Source organism: Rissa tridactyla, chromosome 2, assembly GCF_028500815.1.
Source record: "Rissa tridactyla isolate bRisTri1 chromosome 2, bRisTri1.patW.cur.20221130, whole genome shotgun sequence".
NCBI classification, from domain to species: Eukaryota; Metazoa; Chordata; class Aves; order Charadriiformes; family Laridae; genus Rissa; species Rissa tridactyla.
Genome location: NC_071467.1, coordinates 160231090 through 160255606, shown reverse-complemented (window position 1 = coordinate 160255606; position 24517 = coordinate 160231090). Strand labels below are relative to the sequence as shown.

The window sequence follows — 24517 nt, the reverse complement described above, 5'->3', positions numbered from 1 at the left end:
AGTTCAAAACTATTTTTTGCTAATGGTTTGATTTCGCAAGCTGCTGAGTACACCAATCTCAGAAGTGGTTTTTAGGCTACTGCTTAAAAGCAAACTGATGCCAATAGACTAATACGAGTACTACTGAGTTTTAAATTAAAATATGTTTGTATTAATTTTTTAAGGATGGGTGAAAACCCCAAATGAAACCCCACAATAATTTATATTACAAAAAATATTACTCAGACTCTTTTGCTTGGAATAATCAAACCCACTTTATAACTCTAATTTCCTTAGAGAGACTGAACTTTAAAGTTCTCGTTCAAAAAAAAAAAAAGCATGTGGCCCACATCCATGAAAAATCTGAGACATACTTAAATAAAATACTATTTAAAAGGGAAAGTGCTATGAAACCAAGATCAGAGTCAATTGTCTAACACTAACCAAAAAATGCTACAGCTCAGCAAATATACCTACAACTTGTCCCACAGGAGTACTTTTTCCTTTTATTCCTGTGCTATCTATTAAAGAGCAAGCTTCTGAAGGCAAGGGAGATGCCTTTTTATTTCCATACCGCATAATGAGGACCCGTCCTTGACTAAAACTAACCAATATTAACTACAAAAGACTGGTTAGCTTTTTTTTCATAAATGTAACCATCACACAAAGGCAAAATTAGACCCTTAAGCACTAACATTAAAAAAACCCAACAGATCGATCCACATTAGCTATGGAAAAGACTGAACATAAAATATTTAAATAAGAAGCAGCCACAAGTGAGGTGGCAGCAAGGCAGGAAAATGAGGGCTGCATTCAAATACCTACAAAAAGCAAGCAGATAGGCAGCGCTGCTACACTTCCTTGTGTAAGTTTTTATGGGCTTGCTGTTGGCATGCTTGTTAAGAGATGGGTACGTTTTCCTGCCTTTTTAAAACATATAGAGAGCTCCAGCCTTTTTATCTGCTGAAAACATTAATGGAATAATTCAAATAAATTTGTAAATATTTTCATAAATTTTAAAAAACATTTTGTTATTTCCTTGTTCCACATTTAAAATTTGGGGGCATTATGTTGTCATTTTCTTTCTTTCACAGACCTTGAAGGACTATGCTACTGCTGCTGAGCATAGAAAGACAGGAGGAAGCAAGAGCCCAAATATCCATAATTCTCATGTTCTACAAAAAAGCACGAAACGGTTCACTCCCACCAGCAAGTTGAAGCATCAGCTGAGGAAGAAGGTACAATCTGGATTTAAAAGACAGTGCAATTTTCCTTTAGTGGGCTTTCTTCACTTTTCAGAGATCAGGTTCTCCCTGTTTTTAACACGTAGGCCCCCAAAATAACTTGGTATAAATAGATTATAAACTCTTGAAATCAAATGCCCAGCAACACAGTGCTACCTCAATGTGAACTAGTATGTCACTGCCTTAATACTTCGGGTAACGTTCAAGAAAGACACCCGGGGGAGAAAAGAGAAAAAAGAATATAGAGAATTTCTTTGGGCGTATTATAAAAAAAGTGTTTTCTACTCAAGTCATGCAAAAAGGAAGAAAAGGTCTTTGTGAAACACACTTCACCAGTTTGGAACATGCACTAAACAATTTCACTTCAGAGCTTTCAGTAAATTATTTCAGTGAATGTTACTGAATAAAGGAAACCTGCACTGGAAATTCCTTCAGGAACATAAGCCCTTTCATGTTTCTCAGCTAGGCTTTTCGGCTTTCATTTCTGGGCTATTGCTGCTTCTCTCTCAGCCTCTCTGTGCCCCTAGTCCATTTACTCTGCTTCCTACACCTCCCAGACTGCCCTTACCATCTGCAATGCCCACCGTCTATTCAGCATCAAAACCCTCTCAGAAACGTTTTTGTAGCAAAAATCTCTCTCCCCCGATTCTAGTACCCACACGTTTGACATCTAGAGTTCAAGCAAGGTGCATCTTTCATGGCATTCATTTTGAAAAAAAAAAGCACCACAGACTGAAAACTCTAAGGCTGACTCTGCTTTCCGACTCCAGTGCCAAGGGAACACTGGCAGGGCGAGCTCCCGCAACAGCCTCCTGGCACCGCAGCAGGAAACCAGCAGCACCACTGCAGCGGGAGAGAAAAGGGAATAGGTGAGGCTGAAAAATCAAACACTTCCCTTTAGATGAAGCCATAACAACCATCTTAAGGAAAGACGTCTCCTTGCTGCCTAATTAACCCAAGTCTTTTCCCTCCTCTTTTGCTACTGCGTTCCAGAAATGCAGTTATTATGGGAAAGATCATTTATGTAGATTCACCTGCCAGACATGACATTGTGCTTCTGTTCAGGTCTGCAAAATTGCAAAGGGAATCGGGCAATAAGTCACAGAAATTGTATCCGTACACTCGAAAAAAACTGATGGTTTATGAAAAGTCCTCTCTTACTCTAAATAAAGTTCATTACTTTAACCTAAAATGTATATATTAGAATACATGCACTAGTCATTGTCCCTTTGCAACAGCTGGCAGGGGTTAAGCTCTAGCACTTATTTCTTACGGACCAAAGAAAGAACAAGACGCCGTTTCACTGATTCAACGTAATCAGGGAGTTACAGTGTGCACTGGCAATGCTACTTGCTATGGAGACAAATTCACAGTATTTTTTTTTCATATACTTGGAAACCAAAAGGTAGGGATACAAACACAGCTCATTTCACAGAAGGCTCACGACAAAGTGAATCAAATGAAAAATTTATATATAAAAAAAACCCTCCAGTTTAAAAATGTACATCTTTTCTTCTGCTTCACCTAAGATGACAAATGCTCCTCCAAACTGTGGTTTATAAATTAATGTTTGCCTTCCTCTTGTAAACAGAATCAACACGTTGAAGACGATATAAAAATTAACTATTGCTAAACTGGTCTCACATTATCACGTGCTCCTTTTTCTCATCAATAGGTGAGAATCACGATGATAACAGGCTACGAAGAAAGGAACTACTAGAAAGACTGAAAAGTCACGGTAAAGTATTTGCCCTTGTTAAGAATCAAACTCCCAAAACAAGTACCCTAAAAAAACTCTAAATCAAACACTTTGCCTACATCTGGTACGTTGATACTCTACTGTAACAACAGACACATAAACTGGACAGTGTGGTTTATGTCTCTCAAGAAAGGAACATTTTGTTTCTTGAGAAGCTAATTAAAAGTGCTAAATTGGGGATGTGTCATATGGCCTTTAAAAAAAATATTTCTTCACATTTGTAATAGACTTTTCCACTCGTAAAAATTCCATAAAATTCATAAAAATTCCGAAGACCTTAACATGCTGAAGCACAGTATTAGTTTTACTAGAATGTTAAAAATAAATATGTTAAATAATGTGAAAATAACTGAAAAACTATGTATTTCTTTAATTTTAAATTCTGGATGGGTACAGGTAGCCTAATAATTATCAGATTATCTTAGAAACAAGTTTTTAATTATGTAGTTTCAGTTTAATACTGTATCTTTTAGACCCTTTATTTTTTTCACTGGCTGGCTGACTTGAAAAGTTACTTAATCATAATAGCCTATCTTACATCAGATAGCACAAATCTGAAATATTAATCCATCTAATAACTGGTGGGGAAAGAAAAAGCAGATCAGATATCCATTCAACAAACCTCAATTAGACCACCACAAGCAACAGAAACTAATGCACGCAGTAACAGATGGAGATTTACTCGAGTATCAAAGTATTCATGAGCAAGCAACAATCACATCAGAAAAACTAGGAAAATAAATGAAGTTTTCTCTCTCAATAAATGGAAAATCCAAAAATAAGACCTATTTCAGACGCCTTCTTTCATCAAAAGTGTTTAGACTTTAGACTAGCTACATTTCTTCCACATGCTCTCTCTTCCACATGCCTCTCACCTTATGATCACACTATTCAGAGAGATCACTTGATTTCATCGCAATCCCTTCAAACTCTTAAATACATCACTGAAGATCCACATACAAGCGTGGAGTTAATTAGATCCCAAGGTATCCATACTTTGCGTGCCAAAATAATTACAAAAACATATCAGAAGCAGAGAAGTGTAGAGTTCTTGATTCACATTTACTCAGTTTTAAATATTACTTGATTTTCTTAAATATCCGCAGGGATACAGAAAAATGCATTTTATTTTGTACTAGAAAATGTGGTCTTGAGACAATTAGGGAAACTGAAAACTGTCTTTTGAAAGCCAAGTCCTAAACTCCGTAGTGTTAAAGGTGTTGTGTTTTGATAGGGAACAAAATTCTCTATCTGTAAGAACTGTAGTTTAGTTTTTTCTGTTCTATGTTTCACTGCTGAAGAAAAAACAGCATGCACAAAATCCCAGTGGGTAATTTGGGGAAAAAAAAAAATCAAAAGGAAAACCAAACAAGCAAAACAAACCACAAAAATTTTGCAAAAGTGACTATAGAGTTAAAAGCAACTACCAGGCAAAAAGCTAGAGTTTGGGTTTTTTTTTCATAAAGTATATTATATTACGCTTTATTTGCTTTGTCTCCTAGAGTCAGATTCTAGGTGAGAAGAAAACAGGAAAGGGTGACTTTTTCAATAATCCTAGTAATTTCAAATGTCAAGATTCTTCCTTCTTCTTATCTGCTTGTTCTCACTTCTTCCCTCTGCCTGATTCCTCTATTTTGATGTATGCTTTTCAAAGCAGCTGCTACAGGACAATGACTTCAAATGAACAAAAGTACATCACAGTAAAGCTTATTTTGGTTCAAGCGAAATAAGTTCATGTGACTTATTTCAATCATTGTTCATGTGACAATACTAATGAGAATTAAGTTGTAAATCTTACTAACTAGGCAAAAATCTGTTCTTAAATTGCTGGACCTGCAAAAAACTGGACACACGTACAGGTCCCACGGCAGCTCTTGAACCAAACAGATCTACCAAAGCTGACATCATTTATGGTGTACAAAGGTGTTCCAGAAGAATTACATGTAGTAAATCAAAACCAACTATGATAATTCTAAGATATCATGGCTGCTTTGCAGAACTTGGAAAGTACAGTTATAAAATAATTGACACGGTGGTTCTGATGTCATTAACAAGCTGTAAGAACAGTCTGATTCACGTTCTCCAAGACACAAATGATCTGGCTTTAGGTGACCAAAATCCAAACTGTTCTGAAACACAGTAATTCATAGAAGATAATTTACAGTGTTAAAATGTTACCAAAGCTGTACTCTTAGTCAATATGTCTTTCCCTGAAGTACAAAGATTATCAGCAGCAGCAGGGAAACGGCTACAAATCTCAAAATAATAAGAAGGAAATTAATGAAAACTGAAATACCTCATGGCCCCCACTGTTGAACTGTTACACGTTTTCTAAAACATACTAGGAACTGAATGAAACTACTAAGTTGACCAACAGCATCTTGAAGTGTCTTCTTGATAAGACATTCGTTCTCTAGCACTTTCTGTACTGGAGTTCTCTAAGAGAACAGCAACCTTTAAAAAAAGTAAAATGCTATTTTTGAAGAATATTTCCTTCAGTACTTCCTTCCTCAGTTGCAAGACAAAAGCAACTACAGGAAAAAAAAGCCTTGGTAAGATAAAATCAGAAGCCGGTCCAATAGAGCAGCCAGGTAGTCACTCCCAAGCTGCAGTGAAGGGAGATGAAGAAAAGCCAAGTGCCTTGTGCGTGCAAAAGTACCATAAAAAACTCAAGAGTTGGGAGAGGAACTTCTGAATACCAGAACTGCTCTTTCAGTATCACGTTACAAAGCTTCTCTGAGAAAAATGGGCAGAGGACTCTGCCCAGAACTGGTATAAATTATTATAGATGACGTTCTTTATGCGTTTTTCCCTGGCTTTAAGAATTACTAGCTCTTACAATAATGAAAAAGGAAGAAAAGAGCTTTTAGAGCATCAAGGAACTGCAAATCCTGCACCCTATTTCAAAAAAAAAGAAAAAAAAAGCATTGCTAGATGTTCTGTTCAGCTAGGTTGAGGCATACATGAAGCCTTATCTTCAGGATTCTGTCAATCTAAACCATTTTTCACACACATTTTATGCTGACATAAAATAAAACTAGCTGAAAAAATGCTAAATGGGGACGAATTGTCCACAGTATATGAAGTTAATGGTATATAAAGCTGTCAATGCTTATCTTTAGATACGAGGAACAACAAAAGGAAGTATCAATTTAGCCAAACCGGTTTTCAACTTAAAGCAGCACAAGTAAACATACACACATACCACTAAAAACATGGATAAGTCTCAACAAGATGAGAAGGGTACTAAGGCTAAGGTGTGTATATACATTTAAAATATGGACAAACACTTCCAAAAAAAACCGTAAGTTTTTTAAATGGTTCCCAACTTTCCCCTGAACTTATTTCTTTATGGTTTAGCTTGGTAAGCATATGCTAAACTCCAATCTTGAGCGAGGAATTAAAAAGAGAAGAAGGAAAGGGCTTTAAGAAACAATTTGAGTGAGGTATTTAATATGCAAACCTTGTAACATTGCCCCAACTTGGAAGCATCTACAAACAGCGCAATCTCTTGCCTCTGGTGACAGAATTTAAGGGAAGCTGCCTTAAAAAAAAAAATTTCAAGACTGCGTTACCGTGTGAAAAGGGCTTACAGGAGAGAGGAGTGTCAAAACAGCAGATCGTTTTGAGTCTGGAACAAGGCAAGATACCATTGATTAGCTTGCCTCTATGCAAAGCAACAACTCCTACAGTTCTCAGCAATGATAACATGCCAAACACAGCCTGCAGAAACTCAGCAGGAGTTGAAAACAGCTGCCTTGTACAGAGAGAAGACGCTGCCCTGATTAACTAAAAAAAATGGATGGGTGAGAGAAGATGACATCAGTTTTTCAGCTGTCTGGCTGCAAGAGTCTTGGTCCTGAAGAAACACTTGATGATTACTGGAAAAATTAAAAGTGGGAAGTAGATAAATCTGCACAAAGCTATACAGAATTTCAAAGCAAACAGAAACCTACGTTTTATAAAATGGAGAGTAGTATAATATTTTGGAATGACTGCTTTAAACACTTCACTAGTATCACGTTTCCCCTTTTCAGTCTTTAAGTAGATAGGAACCTCCTTGGTTTCCACCAATACTGTTTTCTTTGACTTCAGTGTCCTTCACAAATTCTCCCAGACTCGTAAACTGCTTTCTACATCTTGCCAGAAGGAAAAGCTGGCTGGGAAAGTTACCACTGCATCCCTTTCTTGCGCGCAGTTTGTTCAGAAGTGGTTCAAACACATTATCTACCAAGTCTTCCTTAAATTCACTTCTTGAATTGAGCTACTTACATTACTGGGGAGAAAAAGCAGCCCACCTTATTTGGGACTCTGTAGCACACACAGAAGAGCTATGACTGGACAAGTAGTAAGCATTACTATTTCCTTAGCTGACTGCAGAGAAACAGCCACCTACTCAATATATAATGTAAAATAAACAAGGAAAATATAATTATATAGCAGTATTTAAAAATACCTGAAAATATTTCAGAAACCTCTCTTCTTGAAAGCTGAGCAGATGCAAACCCTAAAGGCCTGCATTTTAAATGGTAATGCCAGTAAGTTCACCCTTCCAAATATCAAAAAGCAGCATAGTTAAGAAACCGTAAGACTGAAGCCAGAAATACAAGAAAAAGCAGAAAACTGCTTGACCACATATTTTTTTTTTCAGCAAAAACTCTTGATTTCTATTTAATCATTTTCCTTTGCTTATTTTTTTTTTACTTCATACCACCTTTGCATTTTACCACAAATATCTGTAGAAACACCTTACTGATAAAAGTCTATCCTTCATAAAGCTGACAATATGACAGCTTCTTTACTATGGTAACTTTCATGTACTGAGTAGAGCTCTTAGGAATTATAAGCCACTTAGTTAAGTTTTGGATCAAGCAAACCACTGGAAGTTTTGTCTCCCCTGCCTATATTCCAACGAGTTATTTTCTTTCAAAGCTTCAAACAAAATTACTCCAAAATCCCATGAAAACCTATCAAAATAGTGGGGGAAATAGCTGCCACGTCTGGGTGTTCAAGCTCTCTAACTTACGTACTGCACTCTGACTTACGTACTGCACAAGCTCCAGAGACGAATGTGAATTCTTAAGAGTTGCCTTCAGAAAAGTTCTGACACTATGCTTGTCACCCGGATCACCAGTTCTTCCTTACGACTTTTTAAACTTCAGAAAGTGGTTCTGAGAAAATTCATGATTCTCACTCACTGAGATAAGCGAGGTAAACAAGACAAGCAGTGAGATGAAATGAGTCACCTATACAGTCCATAAGGGCTAGAGCACTTCTACTACCATAAACTTAACTGTATATTCCAGCGTTTGTCAGTTGTTATAAAACAAAATGATGCGCAAGATTTCAAACACCTCATATATACAGATGTATGTATGTGCACTCATTAACATTAAAGAGAGCCAAAACCAAGACTTCCAAAGAAAGTCAAAGAACCCACCTATGTCTAGACACAAAGATGTGTAACAAATTGGTCGGATGTCTCACTAAATAAATTGCAAGGCCTTCAAAATAAGTGAACTAAAAAAACAAACTGCAGAAGACAGACACGCTAAGCAGGATATTTAGTGAAACATGCACAGGCACTGGGATCTCTGTAGTACTGTATTTTAAACTTTCAGCAAATATGGGCTAAGAAGAAAACCAACATGAACTAACCTACACACTTTGGAACAGGTCAATGAAATATGTCTACACAAGCTTTATTAACGCAATCACAAGTTCAGTGAAGCCAAATGGACATCTCAACTGGTAAACAGAGTAATAAGAAACACTGTCATATCCAGTTAAAACAGATTTGCAAACAATAGGCAGCCTAACTAACGAGAAACATGAATGTAACTTACAAACTAGAGAGACCTTCGAGGTAAGAACAGCCCCAAAACGCTCTCCACAAATTAAAAGACCTAAACTAATGGACTACACTATCAAGAAAAAATTTGTTACATGTCAAAAATTAATCTGTACATGAACATAAGGAAAAGAAAATGCACCTTCCTAGCTAAGGAAAGATGTCAAATGCTGCAGACCACATCATAAACCCATGTCATGCCAGAAGGATTTCCAAGAAGACAGAAATCCCCAACCAAGCAAACAACAACAAAAAACCCCAAAGCCAATTTGGTGGCAAGCAGAGGAAATAGCATACAGCTTGTTTTTTATTGAAACTATTTTTCTGTATGCCCTGAGCACATACTTGCATCTGCATTGACAACAGCATTCAGACCATTTAAACAGAAACTTTATTTTTTAAATGCAGTAACATCACATTAGAAAGAAGCCCAAAATTTTAGCAAAAATTAAGCAAAAGCAGCTGTAAACACAAAAACATACATTAAATTAATTGCTATAGCTGTCATTCAAAACTTTTCAAAATACCTCACACACAGAAAATTTCTTCCCTTAAACTAAATTTTCCACTATCACATAGGATAACCAGCACCTTACACTTTTTGTGCCTTCTTTACCTTAATGACAAGTTAAAAAGCAGTGAAAAATTATTACCAAGCACTACAGCCTGGACACAAGGAAATACAGGATTACTTGGGCTCCCAACCAGTTATGCACAAACTCTTTGAGCAACCCCCACATTGCTGCTCCATGGTCAGGAACACAGAACTACAGAAGAGTTCACTCCTTATTTCTTGGAGGTAAAAAAAAAAAAAAAAAAAAAAAAAAAAAAAAAAAATCACCAACCAACCAAAAAAAACCCCACCAAACCAGTAAAAACTTCCCTGGTATGATTGTGGGATAAAGATGTCCCATTTTCTCTAGCTACTCCTCTAGAATCAGACAATCACAGTTGCGCTCTTACTTTGCTCTCCCTGGGGATCTCACAAGAAAGATAAAAGAGAATAACCAGAACAACATCCTTCTTTCCTGGCTGACTGCTGTATTAAAGCAAATAAAGTTTCTCAATGGTCTCAGCAAAGACTGAATAGAAAATATGCAGAATGGAACTCGATTCAAGTTTCTCTCATTTCTCTGCGTTGCACAGAAACATGTGCAACAGGGGTATCTAAAAATTATTTGCAAAATTTGAAAAAATTAGTAGAGAAGCTACAGAGCAGCACATGAAAAGACACGGCTGAAATGGAATCTATCACACCAGAGAGATGTGGGATTCTGAAAGAATTCGTATTTAAATATGTGCATTATAAACCATATCGAAAGCAACAGAACTGAAATACTGGAAACAGGATGAAATTCAATAGAGCAAAATACAAGCTTGAACACTGCAGCAAGGATTTCCATTAGAAACCAAAGTATTATAATGAAAATGACTACAGATGGGAATGAGCTGATCACAAAATGACTACAAGCCACCATCATCAGCCAAAAACAAGGAGACAAAAACTTTTCAGCAGGGAGATTTAAAAAAAAAAAAAAAACTAACCAATTTTGGATGTTCTTTCAATTCTTTTTCTAATTTTTTTTTTTACACATACACACACACACACACAAATGCTTTAACATCTTCAAGCTCATTTAGAACTTCATACTGACAAGTTCATTCATTCTGAATAGTCCTTTATTTTGAAAGCAGATACACGTAAATCAATTAAATTATTCAAAGCAAAGCATTTATTCAATATGAGTAGAAGTAGAAAGCACAAGGAAAGCTGTATTATATGGCTTGTATTGAAAGACTGATTTAAAGCAGCTTTTTAGTCCAGACAATGGAGAACATTTACTTTTATCTTCTGCATCATCTTTTATTTTAATATAATGTATGAAAAACTTTCCGAATCATGTAAAAATAAGCGTAAGCATGATCATGGGAAAACCAGCAAAAATTGCACAGATTTTTTTGATAGCATGGCTGATTAATACAGAAAAAAATAAAATTATTAAAATAATCTACAAAACATGATTAAGTAAGACCAAAAAAGACCCAAAACTATAGCTACACATGGTAGAAGTAATGTGAAATAGGTCTCTTCATCATTTCAAATATCAGAATATGACACCAGAAGGAGTCTGTCCTTTGCAAAAGGTATCTACTTTTCCAAATACATTACCATGTCAAATCAGAAGACTAAATATTTATATATGTATTTCTATCAATATTTAAAGTAACAACATAGGCTTTGTGGTAAACACTAGTTTCCTATACTAACTTGCTTTTTGAAACTGGTATGAAAGTAATTGAGAGTCATATAATTTCAGAATACAAACTGGCAAAAGAATTACTTCCTCTACCTAGCAGGTCACTTGCTAATTTGAACTCAAGTTTTCTTTTGTCTGTATTTTGTTTTGGTCAGTTGGGTACTTCCCACATCCTCGTTACCTCAGAACTGATTAAACGATACATTCCATGCAACGCCATAAGCCTTTTTAATGAACTGCAACAATAGATTTTATCATGAAGACCTGTCCAAAGAAACCTTATTATAAATGTGAACTCAAGAGATCTGAATGTGGATATTTTTTGTCATACCTTGTATTGCATTAGTTTACTGTCCTTTTTTTAACCCCACACCCTGTTTTCTTACTGGATTGAGCGTTCAAGTCTTTTTACTCACTTCTGTGCTCCCTGAGACAACAGCTTTGTCCACGTTCACCGATAGCTGCTCTTCCGTCTGGCAGACTCCCAATGACCACTCCGCACAGCGGTGATGAGCCCAGCAATGACCTAATGCATGATGACAGAAAAAGAGCTTTGGTTGTCCGACTCTGTCGAGCGCTTCCTGTAAGCATGGAACTTAGTTCTATAGTAAATACTTGCCAGATAAAATGAACAGTCTCTCTTCCTCCCGTATTTCTTGTTGCAATGTTTAATATCTTTATTATTATACACTAAATTGCAGTTACTATCAGACACTAAATATACTGCAATTTTTTGGCTACTTAACACACCTTCCTCTTCATTTCAGCACATTCTGTATATCTGTTTCTAATTTTCAGATGCCTGATCATATAATCATAACAGTGGGGTGTATATGATTCTATGACTTTATGATTCTATATGCAATGTTTGTGAGACACACAGAGTTAAATTTGATCTTGTATTCCACTGTAGATAACACTACAGTACTCTTAACTTACAATTCCCAAGGACCAGATGCAGATCTGTGTGCTAATGTAGAAAATGCTCATGTGATGCTTTAGAATTCTACACAAAACTTGTAAAAGCTCAAAATACAGCATGAACAGAAACACCATGTAAATAACTAAGAAAACTGTGTCAATACAACACACGCATTATAGAGATATAATTAAAATGTTTATCTACATAACAAAAAAATTCAGAATGTACAGAATTTAACAGGTATCTCAAAAGAAATTTCTAATTCAATTTTGGGGAAAACAATGTAAATGATGCATACTTCCAAAGGAATTCTGTGACAGCTTTATACTGGATTCAAAATTATGCTTTACATTAGCTTCTGAAATTAGGTACTTGGTCAACTTAATCATTCAGCAACAAAAAAATCTCCTCCCAAAATCTCTGTAAGGGCTTGGGAACAGCCAACTACAAATAATAATAGCAACTTTAAAAAGTTTAGATTGATCAAGACATACTATGGTATAAATATTTAAAACACACCACTAAATTTTATTTTTAAATAGACTTTGAAACGAATTTACACAGTCATGAAAGAATGACATCTATATTATTGCACAAATGTATTTCTATTTTTGAGGCAAAATATGTGAGTGGACTACTGGCAGAGCATTTGGGCATAGATGCTTTCCGAAAAAGTAATTCATAACTGAGTAAAAAGAAAAGTTCCATTAAAATGAAAGAGCAGATGACAAACCAGACAGTTTTCTGACAGAAAATCTGCAGGTACTGGAAACATGCAAGTGTATTATGCCTCTATTGTTCTATCAATATTGCTCTTTTAAATCTTCCCTTCCATTATTTCCAATAACCCTGCATTATCAGCAGGAGATTAGCTAAGGCTACGGGATTAAGACTTCAACAATTATATTAAACTGTGTCTCATTTCTTTTTCCTTTTCTCCCCCAAAATAGAATAATGACACTGAAGATATTACTACCTGAACACTGGCAGATTACAAATATTTCCCCATACAAAGCTGACGAGAATTCTGTCCAGTACTTGAAGAGAAGACTAAACAAAACCACCAGGTAATACTGGCAAGAGCTATGAATGCATCATCAATCACTTGACAAACACCAGAGCACAGAAAACCAACAGCTGAAAAACTTCACTCGCTGTCGTTGTAGCTACTCTACTACTACTGAACAGGAAAAAAAGGAGGACTGCAACATATCTTACCTGTTGGCTCAAATAAGGCTTGAACATCAATGTCGTCTGGTAAGCCAACTAAACTGAGTTCATCCCAGAATTTGACAACCTGATCATCAGAAGCAGTTTGGGTGCTTACACTTGTACATGATGCTATACTCGATCGAGATCTGTATCAGGGAACAGAAAAACAAACTTAGAAGTGACCACGATCTTTGTTCAATTAGCTAGACACTTGTAAATGATCCAAAACTCAGGGAAAGTGAATATAATTTTTTCTAAACATGATAAAATATCAATCAACATTAACGATATCTTTCTTCCTCATACTTTAGCCCAACATTTTTCCCAATAACAAAGTTAAAGCTGCTACTCAATAGACCAAAAAAAGTGCTTGCTGAAATGCCCCTCTCCCCAGCCTGCTCTCTTCCATTTCTTCAGGACACACACTTTTTTAAAGTCCCCTTCTGTTTGATATTAAAACTTGGCCACTCCTAGGAATGGAGAGTTAGGTAAGAGCAAGCAGTCTGTGTTACTCTGGGGAACAGGAGATGTAGAAGGAAGAAAAGAGAGAGGTGTAAGTGGCGAGCATCAGCTGCAGCTTTCGCATGGCCCTCTCTCTCCCTGCAGTCTGAACAGCTGGTCCAGGGCACAGCACTGAGGGTACCCCCAAAGGAGACGGCCAGGGCTGGAGGTCAGGTGCCTGGATAAAATCCAGCAGCTGTGGGGGGGAGGTAGAAAAAAAGGCTAGGAGTAAAAAAGCTGCTTGGAAATACATACCTTTATCCAATGCCACCAAGATGTTTAAAAAAAAAAAGAGGAGGAGAGGGGTGGAAGGGAGGGGATGAGGACAGGAAGAAAGAAGTAGGGGGGGAATTGAAAAAAGCAGTGATAAGTGATATATAAAGACTGCTGTATTGTGCTGACAGGGGAGGATCTAGTTTATAACCTTATTAATTTGTTCCCCAAATTCTAATACCAACAGAAACCAATTAATAAAACTCAGATTAATCCATTAATAAAACAGAAGCAATGACTCCTCCTCCTTTATTTCTCACAAGCAAAAAACTGTATCTCGGACACCCAAGGCTGTGCAGTAGGGTTACTGATAAAGGGGTCCTGACGTCCTCTGATGCTTAACCGGTTGGTAGCAAAGGAGGTGTTGTGCTTTCTATTATGGTTCTTTAAACATCACTTTTCTCCCCAATTAATAACTCCAATGTGTGCATTTGCTGTTACTTCTCTAGAGTTGAGACAGCACAAAACCACCTCTCTTTCCCGACTGCTCTTCTGCTTATAACCTCTAAAGAAGAAAAAAAAAAAAAAAAAGATGCTGTACCACCAATAAGACAAGAAATAAACCCTGGAATTTTACCCTGCAATAATTTTGCCTTCTTGAAAACTACATGCGCTCCACTTCAACAACTACATGAAAAAAAACCTTAGCTTGTGTGTGGGGGGGGGGAAGTAACATCCCTCTTGCACTTCCAGAGAAAGTGCAAAAGCTTTTGACTTTTTACATGATATCCTCATGACCCATGTCATGACAGAAGCTGAACAGCAATACCCTTCCCCCCCCCCCACCCCCGCCACTATTGACATTAAGACTCCCCTTAGCAAAGCATTAAATTAACCTATTCTGATGAACAAAGCATTAAGTTAACTTATTCTGACGAACAAAGCTGGTTCCTGGACACTGCCCACGTCCAGTGGTGCTCCCTCTACCATTAAACTCCTACTCAAGACACAGGAGTTTAAAGGAACGTTAAGAAAAAAGAACTAAATCCCAATTGGACATGGCAGTTTCAATATTAAAAAAAAATATTTCTCACAGGATCAAACCGATCCAATTTAACGACCGTCCCAATTTAATCTGCAATTAAACGTTCTGGGGTGTGTTTCGGTCAGAGCTGACGGGCAGCGGCGCGCCCCAGCCCGGCGGGGCCCCTCAGGCGGCTCCGCCTCAGGGGCGGGCGCGGCCGCCGCCCCCGTCATTGTTCCGCTCCCCCGGCCGGGCCCCGCGGGCTGGCGGCGGCCCCGCGCCCGCAGCCAATCCCCGGCCTCCAGCGCGGCAAGGCCCGGCCCGGCCCCGACGGGCGCCCGCGGCCCCCCGCCGCCCTGCTCCCGAGCTCGGCAATCCCCATGTGCGCAGGCAGCCGCCGAACGAAACCGTGTCTAACCAGGCCCACCGTGACAGGATCTCTACAGCCAGGGGAAAACTCCGAGGGATTTAGAAACGCTCTTCTCCCCATCGGTCTTAAGTGCCACCGCCAGACACACCATATACTGAAGGAAACGTCACCGCGGAGCTGTGTATGTTCCTGCCGTTTTTCAGTTCATCAATGGTGGAACCAACGCGAGAGGACTCGGGCCGCCGCGGCCTTTCCGAGGGCTGAACCCACCCCGAGAAGAAACCTGCCATGGAACCCCCTTCTGAAGGGCCAGAAATAGGGCCTGTGTGCCCGCAACAACACTGTCGCCATGGTGGGAGCTGGCTGTGGAGGGCGAGGGGAAAAGCTTCAACTGGATGGGCAGAGCCTTCCAGTCACTCCTGTCTACAAAGCACATGGAGCATCAGAAGTCACTTATCTTCTAACTCCTGTGCATACTTCAACCTCGCAAGCGCGTCTGTGCTTTACAACAACCATGTTTCTTTTCTGTCTTCTTACAGAGTCAAGATTCTTGCTGGAGGGTCTTTACCAACCAGTCTTTAAGAAGCCGAAGAGAGCTATTCCTATACTGCTTACAGTTGGGGTATTTTCCCCCCCCCGAAAAATGACTAGTATTAATGAACAGCATTTTCACAAATACAGGTTATTTGCTTATTCCATCTGTAAAGATGCTTCCTGAACTTCATGGGGGAAAAAAAAGAATATATATTTATTGTAGAACGGACTTACTTCTTCTGTCCTCTTTGTTTGCGCGGCACTGAGTTTTGCCTTGGAGTTCTCTCACAAGCTCCATCGGTGCTGTCGCTGGCTTCACTCTTATTTAAAGGCTGGTTTTTCCATGGGATAACATACCCAGGAGTTGGACTGAATTGTTTTAAGTCTCCTTGTCCTAATGAGCTCCGTTCTCCGCAGTAACAAAAGGCGCAGAGTTGTTCACTGTGAAAGAGAAGAAAATTACTACTTTTTTGGGGGGGAAAACAGCAGAGGATACACCATCAAAGAGCAACTTTCATGCCAATTTAACCCTCTATAACAAAACAATAAAAGCTCCCAAGTGCTGTCAGGTATCAGAATTCAGTATTCAGGAACACTATTTCCAGCTGATGTAAAGTTGCATTAAAAGAATTTTTTGTTTACAAAAGTGCATGATTAACAAAACAAAAAGAAAACCCCACATATAATAATGAAATGATTAATACAACCTTTTTATTCAAAAATTCTGTATCTCTACACAAATGCTTGCTAAAAGGCGGCAGAAAACAGAACAAAAAAAATCCAAGAATGGGAGGAAGAACTTAATTAACACCTCACACCCATTAAAAAAAACTCAGCCTTGCCATCACAGAAAAGGCAAAGCTCTGCCTTTTTGAACACAACATTATTGTACATAAACCTTTCTGTAAGCACATACACCTTTTGTGTAACACAATGTGCAAATATTATACACCAAAAGGTTGAATGAAACATGGAAAAAAAATGGAAGAATAAGAAAAATCACAGCAATGGTTACCGTCACAAATATCAGGGCATGAGAATACACAAATCCAAATATCCTCATTTACTTTAATATTTAAAAACAAAACAACACCTACAAGTTTTACTAGAGGAAATTTATATTTACAGAACTGTGACCGCTAGAATATCCCTGTACCATTTGCGATTATGTTTTTAACATGCATAACATCGCGACAGCATTGAAATGACAGCTCTGACAGCACTCCTTGTGTCACATCATATGGAAGCGACTGAAAAATATTTCTATAATAAACATATCCACAAACTTAAAATGTGAACTTCTGCAACTAATGCAGCTTGCATTAAAGGAAGGCCATTTAACACATTTTTTTTATGCTTAAATGAGCAATTCTGTTTTCTTCATATTTATGCCCTTAAGACCCCAAAAAGATGCCTCAGGGAATGAGGCGCTCGGATGGAGGCTTTGCTCCCATTTAAATAGATTTCAGTGCATCTGCAAGGTGGCACGTTTGGGTTTGGGGCGCTCTGTAGTGGGGGGCTGAGTGGAGGGAGGTAAGATGAGAGGAAGAAAAAAACTTAAGGCTAAACTCCTGTATAATATTCACTAAATTATGGGGGGGAAAATCCAGGGTGCCCGTGCTTGTCAGCTGGGTGAGGCAAGAGCAGCAACAGAAAGAGGTGAAAGTAGGCAAGGAAGGTTCCAGATCAGAACAGAAGATACTGAGAATCCAACAAAGCCCCTTAAATTTGTTTTAACATACTCTGGAATGGGTCTTTTTGCCCTCACCATAGAGCAACACTAGGAAAAAAATCCTAGTGCTGTTAGGAAACACTCGTCCTCACACTCGTGGCCTCAGTCGCGAATCCCTCACTGATCCTGCCCAAGCACAGGACCAGCGTCAGCCAGCACAACCCCCGGAGCTGATGGGAGATGTCTGACACGTTCCAAAAATCTTTAGGAAAAGGTGCCTGAACATAAAAACATCCAGAGAAAGCATGGATAAATCTAGCAGAAGAATGGAGATAAATTAACAGTACATATATGTATTTTATAAGCTAGTTCTCAATGTGATAGAGCAACAAATAAATGATTATTTGTTTGTCAGTGAATATAACCACCAGACTACAGCGAAACCTGATCTGGCCTCGCAGCCGGGGTTGGTAAGAAGGGAAGGGAAAGCAAAGCTATTTATGCTAGTTGAGACCAGAGAGACTTGTGAGGAGACTTAAGAGATTTAAACAGGCAGCACCGTGGTACATAAATTACACTAGTTACAAACACAAGATTATCCACAGTGGAATAAATAATTATTCACACATCCTGTTAGGACAGACTATCACTGCTCATTAAAAGACTCGAGGATAATTACGACTAAAGCTCCTTAAAGTGAAGTTGTAGTAAATATGCAATAATGTTAAGGTTTATCAAAGAGAAATACGAAACAGTAATTTAAAAAACCCTAAACAACTAACTTTTAGTGAAGGAGGAATACAGGGGTAGAGCAGATATTTCTGGAGCCTGTAAGGCAGCTCCTGAATCCCAGCTTCCAGCTGTGGCTTTCTGCAGGTCGACTGCAGTGACACAAGGGGAGCAGGGAGTTTCACAGTTACTCTGCCGTGTCGTGGGGACAGCTGTGAAGCTGTCGAGAATCATACGATTGGTGCTACTGCTCCTGCTCCACCAAAGCTGGGGACTGCAGCTGAAGCGAGCGCCGCGCGTTCGCCACGGGGAGGGGGCTGCGGGAACTTTTTGCTAAAGGTTTGTGAACACACAGATCATAAAATCATAGCGGCAGAAGTAAAAGCCAGGAGCAGCAGACCAAAGCCAAGAGACTGCGGGGCTGAGATAGAGGGGGAGGGATGATAGAAGGGGAAAAAAAAAAGGGTTTCACGCTTTCATGGAAGGCTAAGCAGAGGGGCTTCAAACTTTTCAGGCATCCAAATACCTAGAAACAAGCATGCCCTGCCTCGCATCGGGATGCTAGAGAGACCCTCTGCAGGAAAGCCATGGTCCTCTGCATCCCAACATGTCCCATTGCTGATTTGTCACGCACTACAAAGTGGCCAGTTCCATCACGTTAGTCTTTTAGGTTTAAGTGCTCAGTAAATATTTTAAAGTTACATCTGTATGGGCAGAAGGTAGAGTTTTTTATTCCTATCATCTGAGGATTGCAAAAAGTACTTACAAATCTACTTTCCATATGTCAATATGCAATTAGAGGATCTAAATCTGTGATGCAAGAAGAGCTCTCATATTGAAGGTAACGAAACTGAGATACTGGCAACTCTTAAGATCAAATCCTAGATCTGTTATTGTAATTAGCATATTTTCAGAACAGGCTAATTCAAAATGGGATAACAAGCAAGAGACGATGCGTCACGTATCTTTTTATAAGCTACTAAGGAGAAAAAGAAAGAGAAAGCTCACCAATACTCCATTTCAGATATACCTATGATGCTCCAAACCAAAGTATAAATTCTTGTTATTTGTAATTTCAGCTTAATTCCTAAATTTCCCCAGAACAAATGCTACCTTCTTATATAGGTTTAAAATTCCACAGGTGGTTTATTACCAGTAGGTGCTTATAAACTTCACCTCATCCCAAAGGATTTCATACATCTGTACACACACGAATTTTAATACATAATGCAGAGGAAAAAATATGTTCAGAACTAACCAGACATAAAACTGGGTATAGGGGATGCAGTAAGAGGCAATAAGGCTAATAATGTCTGAAGCTAATGTCTGTTCCTACCAAGCCACGAGAGGAGACCCAGACTTGGATCTTGTTAGAGAGATGCCCTCTCTAACAGGAAGCATGTTGATCTCAGCACTCTGCCGTCATCTTCTACCACTTCTTATTTCATCGAGTTGTGTCTCTTCCTCAAAAAGAATTTACTCAACCCCCTGACAAGAATCTAAGATGCTACAGTCCTCCACAGTCCACATTCCGACAGAGGAAAACAAAATGCCCTCCAGCCAGTTAATCCTGGAGGAAGGGAGAAGAACAGTCACTATTTCCTCTACTTGACCAATGACACACAGTCATTAGGACTCATCCTAAAACACAGACTTTCCTGTTGAAAGGGGTACATTTCAACACATGCGGTATTGGGCAACTAATTGCACAATATTAAATTACAACCAGAGGAGGAGACACATCTTCTGGTTTGTTTGCAGATACTCATCAGAGAACTAAGGTAAAATTGACAGTTCCCCAAACCGTTTTTACCAGAATTAAGGCTGAGCATCAGGATTACCAACACTTCAAGCACACCGAGTGCCACTGTAGTTCCACTCCCAAGAGTAAGCACAAGCCCCTCCTGGATCCTTCTGAGTTGGGAAATGGCACTGGGGTATCCTGTGTCAGCCAAGGCTCCTTGATAGTAAGCAGATGTGCAGACTATGTAAACATGTTTTGTTTGTGCGGTGTCCCGTATCTCACAGATCTGCACTTGTGTCTGCACGAGCAGCGTGCTGTGCAGCTGGTGGAAATCGTCAGATTGGTCCACGTGCGTTTGTGTGACCCTCAACAGTATCAGATGTGACCTCTCACTCTCCTGCCTATTTTTCATACCTGGGTAGAAGACACGACAGCCTGCAACGATACAGGGCACTGCCATCCACCCACAACTCTGTGTATACAGCTGAGGGAATAAATGTCCCTTCCTCATTTTCATAGGAAAACCTCCCTTCTGTGTCTCCAGGATCCCCGTACAACCGAATGCCAAGGAAGACAGCAAGCGATCTATGTTGAGCATGTCCATCGGTAAGACACTTGAAGTTATACAGCCCTATTACTACTAAATGGTGAAGGAGGCAGACTAAAGAAAATCCTGCGGCTGCCTGTTCTGCAGAGAGGTGTTAAAGGTCCCCTTCTTTCAGGAGAACACGCACAGGGGAATCCAAGCATCCCACAGAGATGAACAGAAGCGGTCAACAGCAGGAAAAATAGAATCTCACAGATTCAGCTCAGGAGATGCTCTCCTCTTACCTGTTCTCAAATCCCTCCCAGCCTACTGTGGGACACCCATTATCAAAAAAGTCTTACTGTGTGTTCACCTTTCCAATCAATCTCATTAAAAGCAGAGGTCATTGTTGCTGTTTAAACAGGAAAAGGCAATGGATTGTACCTGAGAAAACCCCAGGCACAGCAATTCCAAGATCCACTACCTATAGCCTTAATATTAAATACTAAGTTACAGATGATCACTACTGCCATTTGTCATGATAATGACTGCATTAAAGTTTAAAAAAAAATAATTGGAAAGCAGAAAAGTAAACGTATTTCAGTCATGCTTTGGGTTGAAAAAGAAGGTGAAGAGGGTATCATTTGATTTTTGCTGTGAGTTTGTTTGTTTTTAAAGGAATTAGGCAATAATCTTCCTCAGTGTCTGGAAATGCCTTCAGGATATCTTTTCCACACACACTTTAGCATTTTTGAAAGGTGAAACCGACAAGCGTAAAACCTTGGTTTGGGTTGGCAAAGGTGTTACAGAAATTTAAAATGTTTTTAACATCTATTTTTCACAATTAAAATTAAGCTCAGCACAATGAAATGGAATATTTGGAAGCAAAACAGAACTTCAGAGCATCGTTTGTACTGAGTACCGAAGCAGACTGATGAGTATTGGCCTTGAGAATTCTTCTCCCACCTAACGCTGTTAGTAGTTGTAACATATGTTAAAAGGCTGAATTAAACGCTACAGGGGACCTACTGTTTATTTAGCTATGCCAAGTTGTGCCAATGCACAAAACTACTTTGCTTTCACTCTCATTTTATGTTGTGTTATTTAAAGAGTAAATTGTTTTCCTCCTTAGTGAAGATGCACCATTGCATCGTTTATGTAAATTCAAACCAGGGCTCACAAGCTGCACTTAAAGTAAAAAAAAGATTTCTGGCTTAAAACAACACCAGGGGTTTGTATCAGTGCGAGATCTAATATATGTGAGATATTCACAGAGGTGAAGTTATTCTAAAACTCAGGGTTTTAGACTAAGCTTTTCAGCTTCATCTAAATATCCTGTAAATATCTCGACTTCAATAATGAAGAAGTTTGAAAAGAAACTACCAAAGAAAACTCATTAGACGAGGCATAACGTCACGCTGATACAGCGTTAACGACCCAATAGATCACCCTTCTGAGTGAATGATAGTAAGGACAGAGAAGGATGAAAAGTGCAACATGGAGATACCACAAAAAGAAAGATGCCAAAGTTCTCAGCTGCAAGCTAGATTTAAGCGTTTGATATGCAAAGTGTTCTCCTTCCAATAGGAAACTGAATCACAGAACAACCTGAAATTTTGAAGTGGTTTGACACTATTACACAGAGCTGGTTTTGAAAGGAGAATTTAACTTATGCAGCACAATTCCTTTAAAAAAAGGAGGGTGGGAGGCAGTTCATATGAACTTCAGGTGAAGAATTTTAATACTTTAAGTTTGCGTAAAGCAATTAAACTGCATTAGACAATAATTGCTTTTCGATTTTTTCAAACCGGCACAGTTGGGAGTTCTACAGCCGTATAATCAACTTAATGATACTCTTCTCACTTGAAAGAAAGAAAATATTATCCTGCAAACACCGCTACTAAACCAACACTTTTTACCAACATTTTAAAATTTAAAAAACATGAAAATATGCTCTTGTTCACCATCAATATGTGTCAGCTTTCATTTAAACAAATGTTTAAAGCTCAGTTAGGATTTTACATATCCTAAATGCAGGAGAGGTTACCAGAATGCCTGTGCTGAATAAAATTAATTTAGATGTCTACCCTGAGACCATCTAGAAACCATTCTTTAATGTCCAATGGAAGTGACTGTTACTCTCAAACAAAAGCCCCGTGTAGAATGTAACTGTGAGCATACCTGAAAGGCGATACTTCAGGCAAATTCAAGAGGTTATTTAACCTCTGAGTGATAAACCCCGAAGAATAGGAAGTGCTGTGGCCTGGATCTTCGGTGTGCCTTTGTGCCCAGAAAGCATTGGCTGTTCAAGCCAAATTCCCTCTCTTGGCAAATCAACACAGATCACACCAGACCCACACAAACCTCACAGAGGTGGCAGCACCTCTTAGGAGGCAACTTCACATGAACAGTATGTAGGGTCTTACTACCTGAAAATTACTGAAATTTAACATATACCAAGTTGGCTTTAAAAAGCAGTTTTTCAAGAAAGTTTCCTCAAAATTGTTCAGTCCCATTAAGGAATGGAAAAACAGGCTGTTCTGCATAACTCAAACTTTGTATTTTTTCTTTGAAAGTACGTTTACAGAAGAGATTAAATACAACAGAGTGGGGCTCTTTAATCAAAACTGTTCTGGGTCAGATTAAAGGTTCATCCAGCCCCGTGCGCTCAGTGTTAGAAACAGGCTGAGCAGATGCAGAGGGGATATTAAAGAGCAGGGCAAACATATGATACTACCCGTGCCTCCTAGTACTTTCAGTTCCTCCTATCAGCTGTGATTCCTATATATTCAGTAATTCTCACTTTCTCTTTCATGAACTTTCCCAGTCTGCTCTTGACCTCACATAAATTTTTAGTAATCCACGGCATCCTTTGGCAAGGATTTCCACGTCGCTCTAGACAGCTATCTGCTGTGCAAAGAACCACCTCCTTCTATTTTGCATTTAACCCTTAAAAGTTTCATTTGATGACTCTCAACTGCTTGCATTAAAAGAAACTCAACAGCCAATATACAGCCACCCTCTCCACGCCACCTATGATTTTGAAAGCCTCTTACCTTTCTCCTCCAATCTCTCTTACAGACTGGAGGGTCCTGGCTTACTTAACTGTTCCCCATAGGAAGCTACTCCACGTCTTTGATCAACCTTTCTGCTGCTCTGTGAAACATTTTAAGTCTTACTGCATTAATTTTTGAAGTTACAGAGATACTTTTTGTAACCCCATGAAAATTACTCCAAACTCGTTTCTCCAAATGTGTCTAACCTCACCAAGTAGATCCCATGTGCTCAAGCAAAGCTTTAGCCCATCGGAGCTCCAAGCTCAAAAATTCTCTCTTCATTCATGTCCATTCTCAGTCCCTATGTGCAAGCAGAGTCCTGTGCACCATCCTTACCCCGTGAAGGAACATTCTTCCCACAAAGGTTAGATCATCTCTGCAACTATGGCTTCGGGATGCTGGGAGTCCAGATTTTGTTGTTTAAGTTGCCTGTACTTTCAATCAGCTTTGAACTGGAAGCAGAGGAAGGAATGATGAATGAACGGGCAGGGCACAGCAGAGGGACTGCTGTGTGAGGGAAATGGAAAGTGATGGAGAAACAGGACAATTGACTGTGGGGAATAATACAGATCCCACAGAAAGCCTACGGAAGCAGGAAGAGAACGCAGACCCAGCTGACAACAAAATGGAGAAGGGGGTGAGGTTAAATATCATGTCACAAACACCTGTCTGGGAGCCACTGGAGATGGAGGGAAGGAAAACACAGATCAGGTGAAGAGCCAAAAAAGAAGAAACCACAACTGAGTGGAGACTGAAACAATGATTAGAACTGATGAGCAGAGACCAGGATTAGAAAGGTAAAGAGAATGAGAATAGTACGAGTGGTCAACAACATGAAAAAAGACAAGAGTCTGACAAAGAAAGCCGGAGGTGAAAAAACACCACAAAAGGTGACATTTGGAAGAAACGAGACAAGACACTGT

General features: G+C 39.0%; 1 protein-coding gene across 14 annotated transcripts in view; it reads right to left on the bottom strand.

Moving 5' to 3' along the window:
* KMT2C (lysine methyltransferase 2C) overlaps nucleotides 1-24517 on the bottom strand; it is a 203808-nt gene that overhangs the window by 110362 nt on the left and 68929 nt on the right. For all 14 annotated transcript variants that reach the window (XM_054193123.1, XM_054193120.1, XM_054193122.1 and 11 more), the window contains 3 exons: nucleotides 16102-16308; nucleotides 13232-13371; nucleotides 11508-11617 (listed from right to left, as the gene is read on the bottom strand). In XM_054193123.1, coding sequence (XP_054049098.1) covers nucleotides 11508-11617; nucleotides 13232-13371; nucleotides 16102-16308 — 457 coding nt within the window. The remainder of the gene's footprint in view (nucleotides 1-11507; nucleotides 11618-13231; nucleotides 13372-16101; nucleotides 16309-24517) is intronic.